The 13,476-nt window shown below is 38.9% G+C and overlaps 1 protein-coding gene across 1 annotated transcript in view; it reads right to left on the bottom strand.

Annotated features, from left to right (window-relative positions):
- The window catches only part of lrrc42 (leucine rich repeat containing 42), a 30,105-nt gene that overhangs the window by 6,464 nt on the left and 10,165 nt on the right, over window positions 1–13,476 (bottom strand). The window contains exons 2-7 of the mRNA XM_043699630.2: window positions 11,380–11,865; window positions 7,845–7,976; window positions 7,182–7,300; window positions 4,608–4,696; window positions 2,182–2,295; window positions 689–764 (exon numbers count right to left, since the gene is read on the bottom strand). Coding sequence (XP_043555565.1) covers window positions 689–764; window positions 2,182–2,295; window positions 4,608–4,696; window positions 7,182–7,300; window positions 7,845–7,976; window positions 11,380–11,846 — 997 coding nt within the window. The 5' untranslated portion in view covers window positions 11,847–11,865. The remainder of the gene's footprint in view (window positions 1–688; window positions 765–2,181; window positions 2,296–4,607; window positions 4,697–7,181; window positions 7,301–7,844; window positions 7,977–11,379; window positions 11,866–13,476) is intronic.

Below are 13,476 nucleotides of genomic sequence, written 5' to 3'. Positions count from 1 at the left end.
TTAAATATCAGAACTATCAGAGTTGTGGGTATGTTCAGCAAGCTGGAAGTTGATTTGCAGACATTTCGCCCTGTGTCTCGGTGACATCTTCAGTGCTTTAGAGCCTCCTGTGAAGCACTGCTGTACTGTCTCTTATGGCATTTATTTGGTTTGACAGCTGTCCCTAGTAGCCATAAACACAGATGACAAGGACCACAAATTTGACTGGGACAACACAATGGTCATAGGACAAGCCAAACAGAGGACAGCCAGAGAATTTCTAGAAGCATGGCACTCAGCCACGGACTCCATCAACAAGCACATTTACCTAGACCCAATAGTCGGCCACTACAACGAACAACCGGAACTGGCAACTGGAAGGAGCAGGAACGGAACCAAATAAATTCCAGAAGACACAGTACAGCAGCACTTCACAGGAGGCTCCAAAGCATTGAAGATGTCACCGAGACAGGGCAAATCAACTTCCCAGCTTGGTGAACATACCCTATAACTTCCCAGCTTGGTGACAACCAGCACCTGAGCTACAAATCTTTACAGAAACTCAATCAGAACTGTTTAAGCAGGTTCTAATTGAGTAGAAATTCCAATTGAATAGGACTTAGGTGAATTTCAGGGTTATACTGGTTTCACAAGACTTCTCATTTACCAAGTCAGTGGCTCTGTTGCACACTTCCTCCAAGATACTTACAGAATCGCTGTGCCACTGTTCTGCCACTAATATTCTCGCATCGTCTAACAGACACACGTTCCCATTGATAAACCACCTGAAGTGCAAAAAAAGCCAAAACTTCAACAAATAGGCAAAAGAAACAATTATCACAACACACAAGGCATTATTTTTGTATACTCCATGTATACAAAATGAGCAAAACACTTAAAAATGTTCTACCCTCCTCCTTTCCCCAAAATTCTGCTCTACATTCTGCTTTTCTATCTCTTTTTGCTAACAGTCTAATTTACTTTTGAATGCTTTGGTTAAACCTACTTATATCACAATATCTAGCTGTTCATTGCAGACCTTAACCAAGTGCTTCTCAAACCTTTTCCCATTGTGTCATTTTCTGTGATCCCAGATCTGTAACAGCCACTTGGGGGGCAGCAACAAGGTGATAAAGAAAGTCTGGGTTGGGGTTATTGTTTCACTTGTAAAGTTTTTAAAGTTAAAAATGCACCTAGTTCTCTGTGTTGAGTTTTCCACATAGCATTCAGATTTTCATAGTCATCTTTCCATTGCCGGTCCACTGATTACCAGGTTTATTGAATTCCATTTTAAAACTTAATGTATTGGGACCTTATAAATTCCAATGTTGCACATCCAGAGTCAGAAGATTCTACTATGACTGCACCATTATATTATTTACAGGAAGTGAGTTCTGTCTTGAATGTAGTGAAACAGCACAGAGGAAATGGAATAAAGGTTTTAATTTATATTTTGGAAGTGAAAACACTCAAGTACGAATATATTTTCTTAAATGTACAGTTAAAAAGGGCAAGTTTAATCACAATGTTTGTTCATAGCGTTACATTGTAGACTCTATGATGGTTTGACAGGAAGTGCAATTCTGCAGAAATAATTGTTAAAATCTCCCTCCCTCAAATCGGAAGCAACTTCAGCAAAAGATCAATCGCTGGGAAAGCTTCATCCTGCAAATTCCTGGAACGCGTCCAATTAAAACATGTTCAAATGGCAAATTCAGCAACTCAGAGCACCGACCTCCTGTGTTATTGACAGAACCATTGAAACATCGCCAATCATGTTTTCATTCGAGCATGAAGAACTTTCTGTTTAAGATGTTTTGTACCAGCATGAAGAGCTCCACAATCATGTTTGGTACTCACCAGATGCTGGGTAAAGTTCTCTCTGCTCTGTCCACACAATGTACCACAAATCAAGCTGAGAATTGAACTCAACAGTGTTAGATGACTTGGCTGAACTTGTCAAATTTGATTCAATGTGGCAGTAATTTTGTGCTGTAGGTTAACAGCCAGAAAGACTTAGTTTCACAGGATTCCTTTTGGGCAGATTAAAAGAAGTCTTTCATTTTATTAATCAGGAGAGGGTTGGAATTAGGTCTTGTAACTACTAAACATAAGAATCTGCAAATTACATCTTTTAAAAATCAAGCTCATTATTTGTCAAAATCATGTTGAGAAAACCAGAATGCCCCAAATGCACAGTACCTGCTCTGCCCAGCCTTCTGTTCTGCAGCAGGTATGCTTAAACACCTCCAGAGGTTCCCCAGCAGGATAAAGCGACAACTTGTTCTGAATCATTTGGACTGATGAACAATTGGGCTATTACATTAAAAAAAAGAGTTAAAATAATTGAGAAATGTTTTTACACCATCGAATGATGTAATTTGGAAAATTAGAGGGGAATCTCAGTTGTTTGGATATATTAAGCAGGGGTGCATGCAGAATGTTAGGTTATTGGAAGAAAACTGTACCCAGGATTACAATAATGATAACAGCTTGCTCTGTTGATTTGATTAGTCAACACATAACTCAACATTACACTGACTATTTTGGCCCCCCAAATTTTATCGAGGTAGCCGATCAGTGGCAGGGCAGTAGCTGTGGCATTGCTGTTACATTATCACATGACTAGTGGAAAAGGAGAAGATGGGAAGAATAAAAATGTCAAACGTTCTGCTCCTGATCTGCATCAAACAAAATTCACTGCAAATTGTGTCTAGACAGTGAGTAAGGATGGATTCAGGTTCAACAAGTACTGTTTTGTACTAGTGGGTAGACTAGAGAGTCAACATTCATGAGACTTAAATAAGAAAGCTGGCTATTTAGGCAAGTTACTAAAAAAAATAATTGTTGGTGCAAGTGAAACTGTCTTGCAAGAATCAGTGCCTTTCAGAAGCAGAGAGAGGGAGGGAATGTGAAACAAGGAGGACAGTGAAACAAGGACGACAGTGATATGGCATCAAAAGCAGAACAAATTTTACACAAATAACTATAGTGTTGCAATCTAACAGGGAGATTCTTTTTCCTCTGGAGGTTGAGTGGTGACCTTATAGAGGTTTATAAAATCATAGGGGCATAGATAACATGAATAGCAATGGTCTTTTCCTTACAGTAGGGAAGTTCAAAACTAGAGTGCAGTTTAAGAGAGAGGGAAAAGATTTAAAAGGAACCCAAAAGGCAACCTTTTCAAACAGCGGGTGGTGTGTATATGGAATGAACTGCCAAAAGGAAGTGGTAGATACAATTACATGAATAGAAAAGGTTTAGAGGGATATTGGCTAAATGCAGGCAAATGGGACCAGATTAAATTTGGAAAACAATAATTACATAACTCTGTTTCAAACTTGAGCAGTTTAACTGTCAAAGGAAGAGATTAAATTATGACCAAAAATCACAATATTTGTCCTTTTTTTAAATCAATAACTTAGAAAAAGATTCCATGAGTGTTATCAATCAAGATTGATTGAAATCAATTGATTTGTATTGAAACATATTAAGAAATACAAGGGTTGATGACCATAAGTTTGATTAAAGGGGGTAGGATTTAAGGAGTATCCAAAACCAAGGAAAAAGTAGAATTCCAGAGCAGAGACCTTGGGCAGCTGGGCTGGTGGAGTGATTAAAACTGAGATACCAAAAAATGCCAGAACTGGCACCAAGAGTGAGGAGAGTTGTTGGGTTGGAGAAGGTTACAAAGATAGGAATGGCTAAAGCCATGTATGGATGAAGAGAAAATTACTAATTTTAAAATTAAGATGTTGCCAGACCAGAAGCTAACATAGATCAGTAAGCATAGGGCTGATCGGTCAACATGACCTAGTGCAATTTCAAAAAAGGATAGGCGATTCTGTGATGAGGTTATGTGGTGGAAATGGGAAGCCTGCTTCTAGGACAGCACTGAAACAGATGTAACAAATGCGTGGATTAGTGTTTCAGCAACAGATGAGGTGAGGCAGAGATGGATTCAAGCAGTAAAAAGGAGATGGATGTAGGCAGGATTGAAGATTAGATTAGATTACTTACAGTGTGGAAACAGGCCCTTCGGCCCAACAAGTCCAAACTGCCCACCGAAGCGCAACCCACCCATACACCTACATCTACTCCTTACTTAACACTACGGGCAATTTAGCATGGCCAATTCACCTAACCTGCACATCTTTGACTGTGGGAGGAAACCGGAGCACCCGGAGGAAACCCACGCAGACACGGGGAGAATGTGCAAACTCCACACAGTAAGTCGCCTGAGGCGGGAATTGAACCCGGGTCTCTGGCGCTCTGAGGCAGCAGTGCTAACCACAGTGCCACCATGCCGCCCACAAGATGGAGGGGAAATGTGGGTGAACATAAATCATAAAAGGTTATGAGCAGTCTGATTTATTTTGATTTGTTCTATTGTATTTACCAATTCACTTGATATGGGAATTTAATTCAATTTTAAAAGTTTGTTGATTGTTGCTGATTTTTAAAAATGTTATTATTCCAGACAGGCAATGCTGTTAAACATGTTAGATATCACTTAGAAATCCGTGGCTTATTTCCAATATTTTTAAATCAAATACCACATAAGAGTTTCAGTTATGGATATCATGAAATTAACAGTATATTATATGGAAACTACGATCCATCCTCACCATAATACCAGTTCCCGAGATATCCAGAGCCCTCAGTTTTGAAAAGCAGCACAAATATCGCATACCGTGCTCACTGATTCTGGAGTTATCTGGTGCAGAAGAAACAACAATACAGGTAATATTTTTTTTTTTGTTTAAGGATCCTACTGTGAGAACTCTCAGAACAAATTGTAGGTTAATTCCAAGAAATGTTTAAATTTTTGAAATCAATTGACAACACCCCAGTGTTTTGTATTTGTTCTTGGGCTGTGGATGATGGTATTTATTACCCATCCCTGAGAAGGTGTTGCTGAGCTTAAATCTCATGTTATGGACTAGACCAGACCACAGAATACAATCTTAAGCAGGCAGCCCAGACCATAATTTTGCAATTTGTTTTGGGTAAGCATACAGTGAAAATTACCCCAAGTTAGCGAGGTTGACTACCAGGTTTTAAAACGGACATTTATTTACAAAATATACAATGAAACACAAAGAACAGAATAAAGAACCCCTACAGAATTCAGTCTATCCAAACTAGACTTAATTATGCTGTTCCAAATATAAACAACAGTCCCAATAAGCAAACCCCCTTAAAACACAGTAAAAGAAATGGAACCGATGCTTACAGGCCAGAAAGAGAGACAGCTTGTTCACACAGTCCCCTGCTGAACTCCCAACTTGTTCTGGACTGAACTGCTCAACTAGAGAGCTGACCACTCCCCTTTCATTATACAGGTCACTTGTAAAACATAACCACTTTGGCATGAAGTCTCATCTGTTTACATATAAGGCTTCTCAAAATCCTTTTCAACTCTGTACCAAACTAGTTTTAATCGGAGCCCGGCCTGTTTATGATCCCTCTGGAAAAAAATCAAGGACACAGTATCCTTGAGAAAAGGAACAGCTTTTAGAAAAAAAGAGACCAGCTTAGTGACACTCAAAAGATGACAAACTCCAACAACACATTTGAGGGTTTTGAGTCAGTGGGACTTTTCTAATATATGATTTCGGAGATGCCGGTGTTGGACTGGGGTGTACAAAGTTAAAAATCACACAACACCAAGTTATAGTCCAACCTGTTGGACTATAACCTGGTGTTGTGTGATTTTTAACTTTCTAATATATAGCAGCATTCATGATAGTGCTTTCCAATGCTGACTCACAAGTTACTCAATGTACAGAATTCATATCTTGAGACTGAAAGTCTGATCATTGGTCTGTAGTTACTATGTTACCGTAATGTAATACTGATTTTTCAGTGTAATTTTGGTTTGTATAGTGCTCTCATACAGAAATTATACCACATTTTTAACAAACTTGCATTTATATAGCAACTTTTATAACTATAAATGTTCAGACTGCTTTGTTCACAAATTACACTAATGACTTAACTTTGAAAGTAATGGAGGAAATATGGCAGCCAATTTAACACAGCAAGGTACCACAATCAATCATGTGATAATGACCAGAAATTTCTGTTTATGTGATGCTGACTGAGGAATAAATATTGTAATGTAGGAAACATGGCAGCAATTTACACACAGCAGGACAAACACTGTCAAATTAGCCCACCTGAACGGGCATACGTAGTTTAACATCAGATCCAAAAGACAGCATCTTCAGTGGTGCAGCACTCCGTCAGTACTGCGCTAGAATTTCAGTTTGATTTTTATTCTTGAGTCCTGGATTGGGATTTGAAAACACAACTTTCTGATTCAGAGATGAAAGCGCTACCAACTTAGCCAGAGGTGACACCAAGGTTAGTGTACTGTATGTTGAACTTGTAGTTCTTCAATGCAGATGTTCTTGAATTATTGAAAATGATCAGCCTTCCCTAACTTTATGATGAATTACAGCATCAATTAGGATATATTACCACTGTGGATGGTGCCTTAAACTTGTGCAGAGACTTACCACTGCAGTCTAAATCCACAATGTATTGATTCCTTTCTTTTAGAATGCATCCAACTAGAAATACTATCTCCATCTGTGCTGAAGAGTCAACCTTTGCACATTGGTAGCATCCTCACCTCTCAGTAAGTAGGTTGTGATTAAAGCCTTGCTGCAGAGCCTTGAGCGCATTGTTTTGGTCAACACTGCAGTGGAGAGCTGAGGTGCTCTCTTTTGGACAAGACATTAAACCAATTATATCTGGCTTTTGGATGAGACATTAAACTAAGCCCTTATAGTAGCAACCACAACATTAAGTTCAAAAGTACTTAATTGGTTTTGAAGTACCTTGAGAAAAGCTATATGCAAATGAAAGGGGTAGCTGGTGGCATAATGTCACTGGGCTGCTAATCTAATGGATTTGGGGATATACAGTTGAATTCTACCATGATAGTGAAATGTGAATTTATTAATCTGAAAGTAAAAACTGGTCCGCCCTATATGTTACACCAGACCCACAGCAAGGTGGTTGACTCTTTACTGCTCTCTGACTCTGTAAGCCATTTCAATCAGTTCAAGAGCAACTAAGGATGAAGACAAATGCCGGGCTTGTCAGCGATACCAACAACCCATGCAACAAAGTTCCTGTTGTATAAATGCAGAAAGTCAACCAGAATAATTTGGAAGTCCATAAAAACTTACCAGATAGATCTAGCACTTCCAAATTCCCCAAACCTTTCTTTACTACTCGAACAGATGCAGTCATTTTTTGTAGACCAGAGTCTGAGAGGCCATTATCCTTAAGGAATAAGCAAGTGAGACTGGACGAAGAAAAGGCAACAAAGATCAGTGTGTAAAGTGAGGAAGAAAATAATTTTACCACAACCACTTAAATTATCATTCAGTTCAAAAATAACCCTACCACAAACACACAAGGCAACAAAGTTTACAAGGAAAGACATTAAAAATACTTTTTCACGAAGTCAGGCCATTAAGCTGGGGAAGGGGAAATCGATCACAAAATTTTACAAAGCTGCGGACTCCTGCGTAAGTAATTTTATGACTCCTATATTACTCGCAGCAAATGAGAAATAAAAGCAGAAGCAGAATTATGTTGCTTGGTCTGTGTGACTGGATTAAAATGATTCTTTTAGAAATATCTTCATATAGCTAGCATTAAATGATTGATTATTGCACTTGGTTTTTGCTCTGAAGCTCTCAAATCACTTAGGACTATTGGTCTTGTATGCAGCTAAAGGGTTGGACCTGCTCAAGTTGTGAGACATTTCCATAAGAACTTTGTTTGTATGGAATTGATAAACATATCTTAAAGGACTTTTAACGAAATACTATCCCATACTGTACCTTGCTAAAGTTTCAGATGTTAAGTGTATTAGGAGCTCATGTTCATCCCCCAGTTTACAGCTCGACAGATCCAAGCTTATCAAACCACGTAAAGACTGGATTTCTTCCAATTTTTCTGACACCATCAAAAATCTGTGAGAACGTAAGATACTTTATTAAAATGCTGGAGTGAATCTGGAGACCATGGAGGTAAGGGATTTTCATGTCTTCATTGCAACAAGCACTTCCCAAGCCTGCTATGATACAGATTTGGTAAATACAAAGATAACAGAATGATGGGAGGCCATTTGTACCATTGAGTACGCACTGGCTCTCTCAGCATTTTGACTTGGTGTCAAATTCTTGCCAGTTCTCCATGACCTTGCACATTATTTAAATAGAAACAATCATCAAATGCTCTCTTGAATGTTACAATCAAAACTGCCTCAACCACATTTTCAGATAGAAATCCTCCAGCCCAGACCATTCACTGCCTGAAAGTTTTATTGTGTTGTATTTGCTTCCGTTGCAAATCATTTTAAATCTGTTCCCTTTTGTTCTCATTCCTCTTGCAAGCATTAACAGTTCTTTGCCATCTACTCTGTCCAAACTCTTCATGATTTTGAAAACTTCCATTAAATCTTCCCTCTGTCTTCCCCTTTTCAAGGAAAACAGTCCTATCTTCTCCAATCTATGCTTATAAATGAAATTGCTCATCTGTGGAACCATTTGTGTAGACCTCTTCTGTGCTGTCCCCAATGCACTTACATCCTTTTTGTTGTATGATACCCAGAACTGTATGGTACTCCAGTTGGCGGCACAGTGGCTCAGTGTTTAGCACTGCACCAGGGTCCCAAGGTTCAAATCCAGCCTCAACAACTGTCTGTGTGGAGTTTGCACATTCTCCCCATGTCTGCATGGGTTTCCTCCGGGTGCTCCAGTTTCCTCCCACAGTTGAAAGATGTGAAGGTCAGGTGAATTGGCCATGTTAAATTGCCCATAGTGTTAGGTGCATTAGTCAGAGGGAAATGGGACTGGGTGGGTTACTCTTCGGAGGGTCGGTGTGGACTGGTTGGGCCAAAGGGCCTGTTTCCACGCTGTAGGGAATCTAATCTACTCTAATCTAATCTAATCTAATCACTGTCCTATATAGATTCAGCACAGCCTCCCTACTCTTGTACTCTATACTGTTATTTATGAAGTGTAGAATACTGTATGTTTGATTAACAGCTCTTTGCAGCCTGCCATCTTCAATGACAAGTGAATAGACACCCAGGTCCCTCTGCTCTGCTCACTCTTTGGAATAATACCTCTCATTTTATACTGACTCTCCATGTAATTTGTACCAATATGTATCGTTTCTCACTTGACCACATGGAATATCATCTGCTTACTCTACAATATGTCAACGTCCTTTTGAAATTCTTACTGTCCCCTTCACAGTTTACAATTTTTCTACCATGTTTCCTATTGCTCAGCCAACTTTGTATCTGTGTTGTTACTGATCCTTTTATTCAATGAGCTATCTTCCTCAAGTCTGTGTATGGCATCGTATCAAAAGCCTTATGTCCTTGTAGACTACATCAACAGCATTACCCTCATCAACCCTTTCTGTTACTTCTTCAAACGACTTCAGCAAGTTAGTTAAACATGTTTTCCCCTTCAGAAATTCATGCTGACGCTTCCAAATCAACCCATCTTTTTCTGAGAGTACAAGTTCCATCTCAAATTATTGTTTCTACAAGTTTCCCCACCAGAGAAGTTAAACTGACTGGTTTGTAATTTGTTGGGCCTATCTTTATAACCTATTTTGAACAAGGGTAAATGTTTGCAATTCTCCAGTCCTCTGGCATCACATGCAAATCTTGGGAAGACTGAAAGATAACTGCTAGTACCTCTACTACAGCTTATCCAATACCTCCTCCTTATAAAACCCTTCCAGCAACAGAGTTTCCTCTTCTGTTACTGACAACTATTTCTCATTGTTTGCACCATTTACCCTTTTCGCCTCCTTTCTGAACCTTCTATTCAGCTTTGCTGTTAAATCTTTTCCCCCTGATATTGAGCAGAAGCAACATTCCCTCTAAGCTGCAAGGCAGCTGGAAGGTGCTGCCCATGTTGATCAGCGTGCCAACACATTGGCTTCTAGAAGTGGACGCTATTGTCATACATGGACCTTGGACATCTGCATGGCGGAAAAAATATTACAGGCAATTTTGAGCATAAGAACATCTTTTCTTTTTAACTCAGTTTCTCCCTCATTTCTCACCCAGGCACCTTTGGATTTGTTTGCTCTTTTTTCAGGGTATTATAGTTTGATTGTGCCTGAACCATTTCCTCTTTCATTGTCCAACTCCAGCTTTCCTGCCAACATTCCTATCTAGCCCTATTCCTACCCCTTTGCACTAATGTGTTTACTTTGGAACAACAAATCAATTTGCATCTTTGCCTCAACACTGGAGAGCTCAGAATTGCTTTTTACCAAGTGATCACCTTTGTGTGTAAAACATTGAATGACATCAGCCTGTTCAATGCAATTGGAGGAATCACATTATAGACAAACACGACCATTTTTAACAAGTGTCCAAATCTGTAGACCTTCCAGAGGCAGCCCCTAGGTAGTAGCTGACTTGTCAATATTTGCCTCTGTGACAATGTGCACTCGAACCCAGAGATTAATACAAGTAACACTAGCTGAAACAAAGACATCCCATATCCCATTGCTACCATCACATAAAAGGAAATGTGTGACAGAACTAAGGAGAAAAGACAATTCTGCAAATAAGACACAAACAAATAGAACATGAAGCAGCACAATTCCCTAATTTACAATAGTCAAACAGTATAAATAATCACTAGGTTATACAGAACTTGAATACTGATTTAAAAAAGACATATTGATAAATCTTTTGGCCTGCATTGATCAGGACAGATGTAAAACCATCAAACTGGAATAGATACAATATCAGAACAGTTTTGTTTTGCCATTTTAAATTTAAATAAAACCTTGGGAACAACTATTCCCTGCTACTTTCCTGAGAGCAATGCCTCACCACAGCTTTTCTCCAGTATAAATACTGTTCCCTTTGAAATTTGACATTCTTGTTCAAGCTGAAAAGCCTCAACGGCATGTTTATTTTCTTTCAGCACTATAAATGATTGGGAATTTAATTAAGTCTGCACAACAATGTATGATCTAAGGACTTTAATACAAAACACAGGGTGCATTAAATTTTTCACTTTCATTCTGTAAATTAATGTGATTTGCATTTCGCAACATACTGTGTGTTTTTGTACTGAAATGTTCATGATTGTGCAGTCCTATATTATTTTATAATTCATTTTATTTGAATTATCAATAACTATGTTATGAATTATTATTGCTTGTGTTATTTCTATCATAATGTTTCAGTAAACCATTTATTTAAGATGTTGAAAATGCAGCAGGATTAGCAAATATAGGTAAACAGAAATGTTTCAGATTAATTTCTGAATGGTGCTGACTTGTACAATCTAGAATTCTCAATATTGCCATATCAGATAACATAGTTTATACCTGTTTCGTAAACACAGGGACTGGAGCACTAGACTTCCGTAAGCTTCACTGAATTTAAATAGAGCCTTGGTACTTGTGTCAGGGTCAATAAATTTTTTCCTCGCTTCTACTGCAATAAAAAGTTTTTCTGCAATCTGCTCTGGAAAGCCAATTAATGAGTCAACATGCTGTATATTATCAGCTATAAAGCCAAGCACCACATCAAAAAGCGACTTGGGAGAATAACGAAGACTGCCTTCCTTAGTATATGTAAAGACAATGTGATCAGTCCTGCAAGTGCTTGGCTTGTCTCCATCCTCGATACACAGTTTAACAGTGAAGCCCTTTTGAAACAGTCGCAGTGACTTGGATTTTTCAGTGCTTGGCTTTAGGTTTGGAGCACCATTCAACAGGCGCAATTGTCCTTTTTCACGTACATAGATAGGTCCAAATTCAAATGCAGGTCTTGTACTGGTGTGTGAAGACATTGGAGGACAATCTGAAAAACTAACCATAAACTTAAATAAATTAAGGCATATCTGATGTTTTTTTAAAACAATTAAAACTTCAAGCAAAAATATTTTAAAAAACCCATAATTCAGGACACATTTTAAAACAACTACTTTTTTCGATGTATGGTTTAAACTCATACGCATGGCTTTTATTCTTGATGTCAAGTTAATGGTAACAATTAATTTCATACAAAATGAGTTCTTCTGATTCAGTCTGACACTGATCTCAAAGCTGTACAAACAAGACAACTTCCCATCCAGTACCTTAATTTTCCAATGACCCAATCAGTTATCTCCTATTCCTCTGTCAGTCTGGTTTTACATGTATACAGGAAGTATTCACGAGAATAACAGACTGGAGCCCTTTATCATCTTCCTCACATTCCTTTATCAGTACCAGTGAACTCACATAGACAGTGATTAGAAAAAATGAATGAAACTTTGGACAAAATATGGGTTTCATATGGCTTTTCAAAGTGTTAAAAGACTAGAAATGTCAAGAGCTTTTGGGAGGACGTTCCAGAGTATAACCATTGCAACATAAAGGCTCTGACATCAATAGTATGTACGTTGGAGGGTTCAAAGAAGGCTGAACATAAAACAGGATGTCAGACTGCAGATACAGAGGTAATATCAGTAAATCTACGAAGACATTTGTACAAGAGGATGATGATTTTAAATATAATGTAACGGGGAAGAGAGAGATTTAATGTCAAAGCAAAGATTTTGGCATTTGTCCAAAAATTGATTGAACATTGTGCTGGTTAGATTTTTAAAATTCATTTGTGGCATGTGTGCATGCTGGCTAGCCAACATTTAGTGCCTAACCCTAATTGCCTTTGAGGAGGTGGTGGCAAGCTGCCTTCTTAAACCGCTCCAGTCCAAGTCTTGTAGGTAGACCCACAATGCTCTCCTAGCAACTGGTCAACAGTAACCCCAGGATGTTGATAACAGTGGATTCAGTGATGGTAATGCCACTGAATGTCAAGGGCAGTGGTTAGATTGCTTCTTATTGGAGATTGTCATTGCCTGGCATTTGTGTGGCACAAATGTTACCTGTCAGCCCAAGCCAGGATATTGTCCAGGTTGTACTTGAACATGGACTGCTTCAGTAGCTGAGAAGTTGCAAACGGTGCTGAACATTGTGCAGTCATGACGAACATCCCTACTTCTGACCTTATGATGGAGGGAAGGTCATTAATGAAACAGCTGAAAATGGTTGGGCTGAGAACACTGCCCAGAGGAACTCCTACAGTGATATCCTAGAGCTGAGATGACTGACCAGTGACCACAACCATCTTCAGGTTGCCAGCTACGACTCCAACCAGAGGAGAATGCCTCTCACCAAATCCCACTGACTCCAGTTTTGCTACCTTGATGTCAAGGGCTGTCACTCCCACCTCACCACTGGAATTTAGCTCTTTTGTCCATGGATGGGTAATAAATGCTGGTGTGGCCAGTGAAACCAAATCCCGTAAATGAATAAAATAAAAATTCTTGGTTCCTTCGTCCAGGTTATTAATGTATAATGTTAATAGCTGTGGTCTCAACTGTGACCTCTGCCAAACTCTACTGGTTAGAGTCATAGAGATGTACAGCATGGAAA

Source organism: Chiloscyllium plagiosum, unplaced genomic scaffold (assembly GCF_037043375.1).
Source record: "Chiloscyllium plagiosum isolate Xiang-an unplaced genomic scaffold, Cpla_swu_hap1 HiC_scaffold_9, whole genome shotgun sequence".
In the NCBI taxonomy this organism is placed as follows: Eukaryota; Metazoa; Chordata; class Chondrichthyes; order Orectolobiformes; family Hemiscylliidae; genus Chiloscyllium; species Chiloscyllium plagiosum.
Note: the sequence above shows the minus strand (reverse complement) of the source record. Positions and strands in the feature narration are given on the sequence as shown.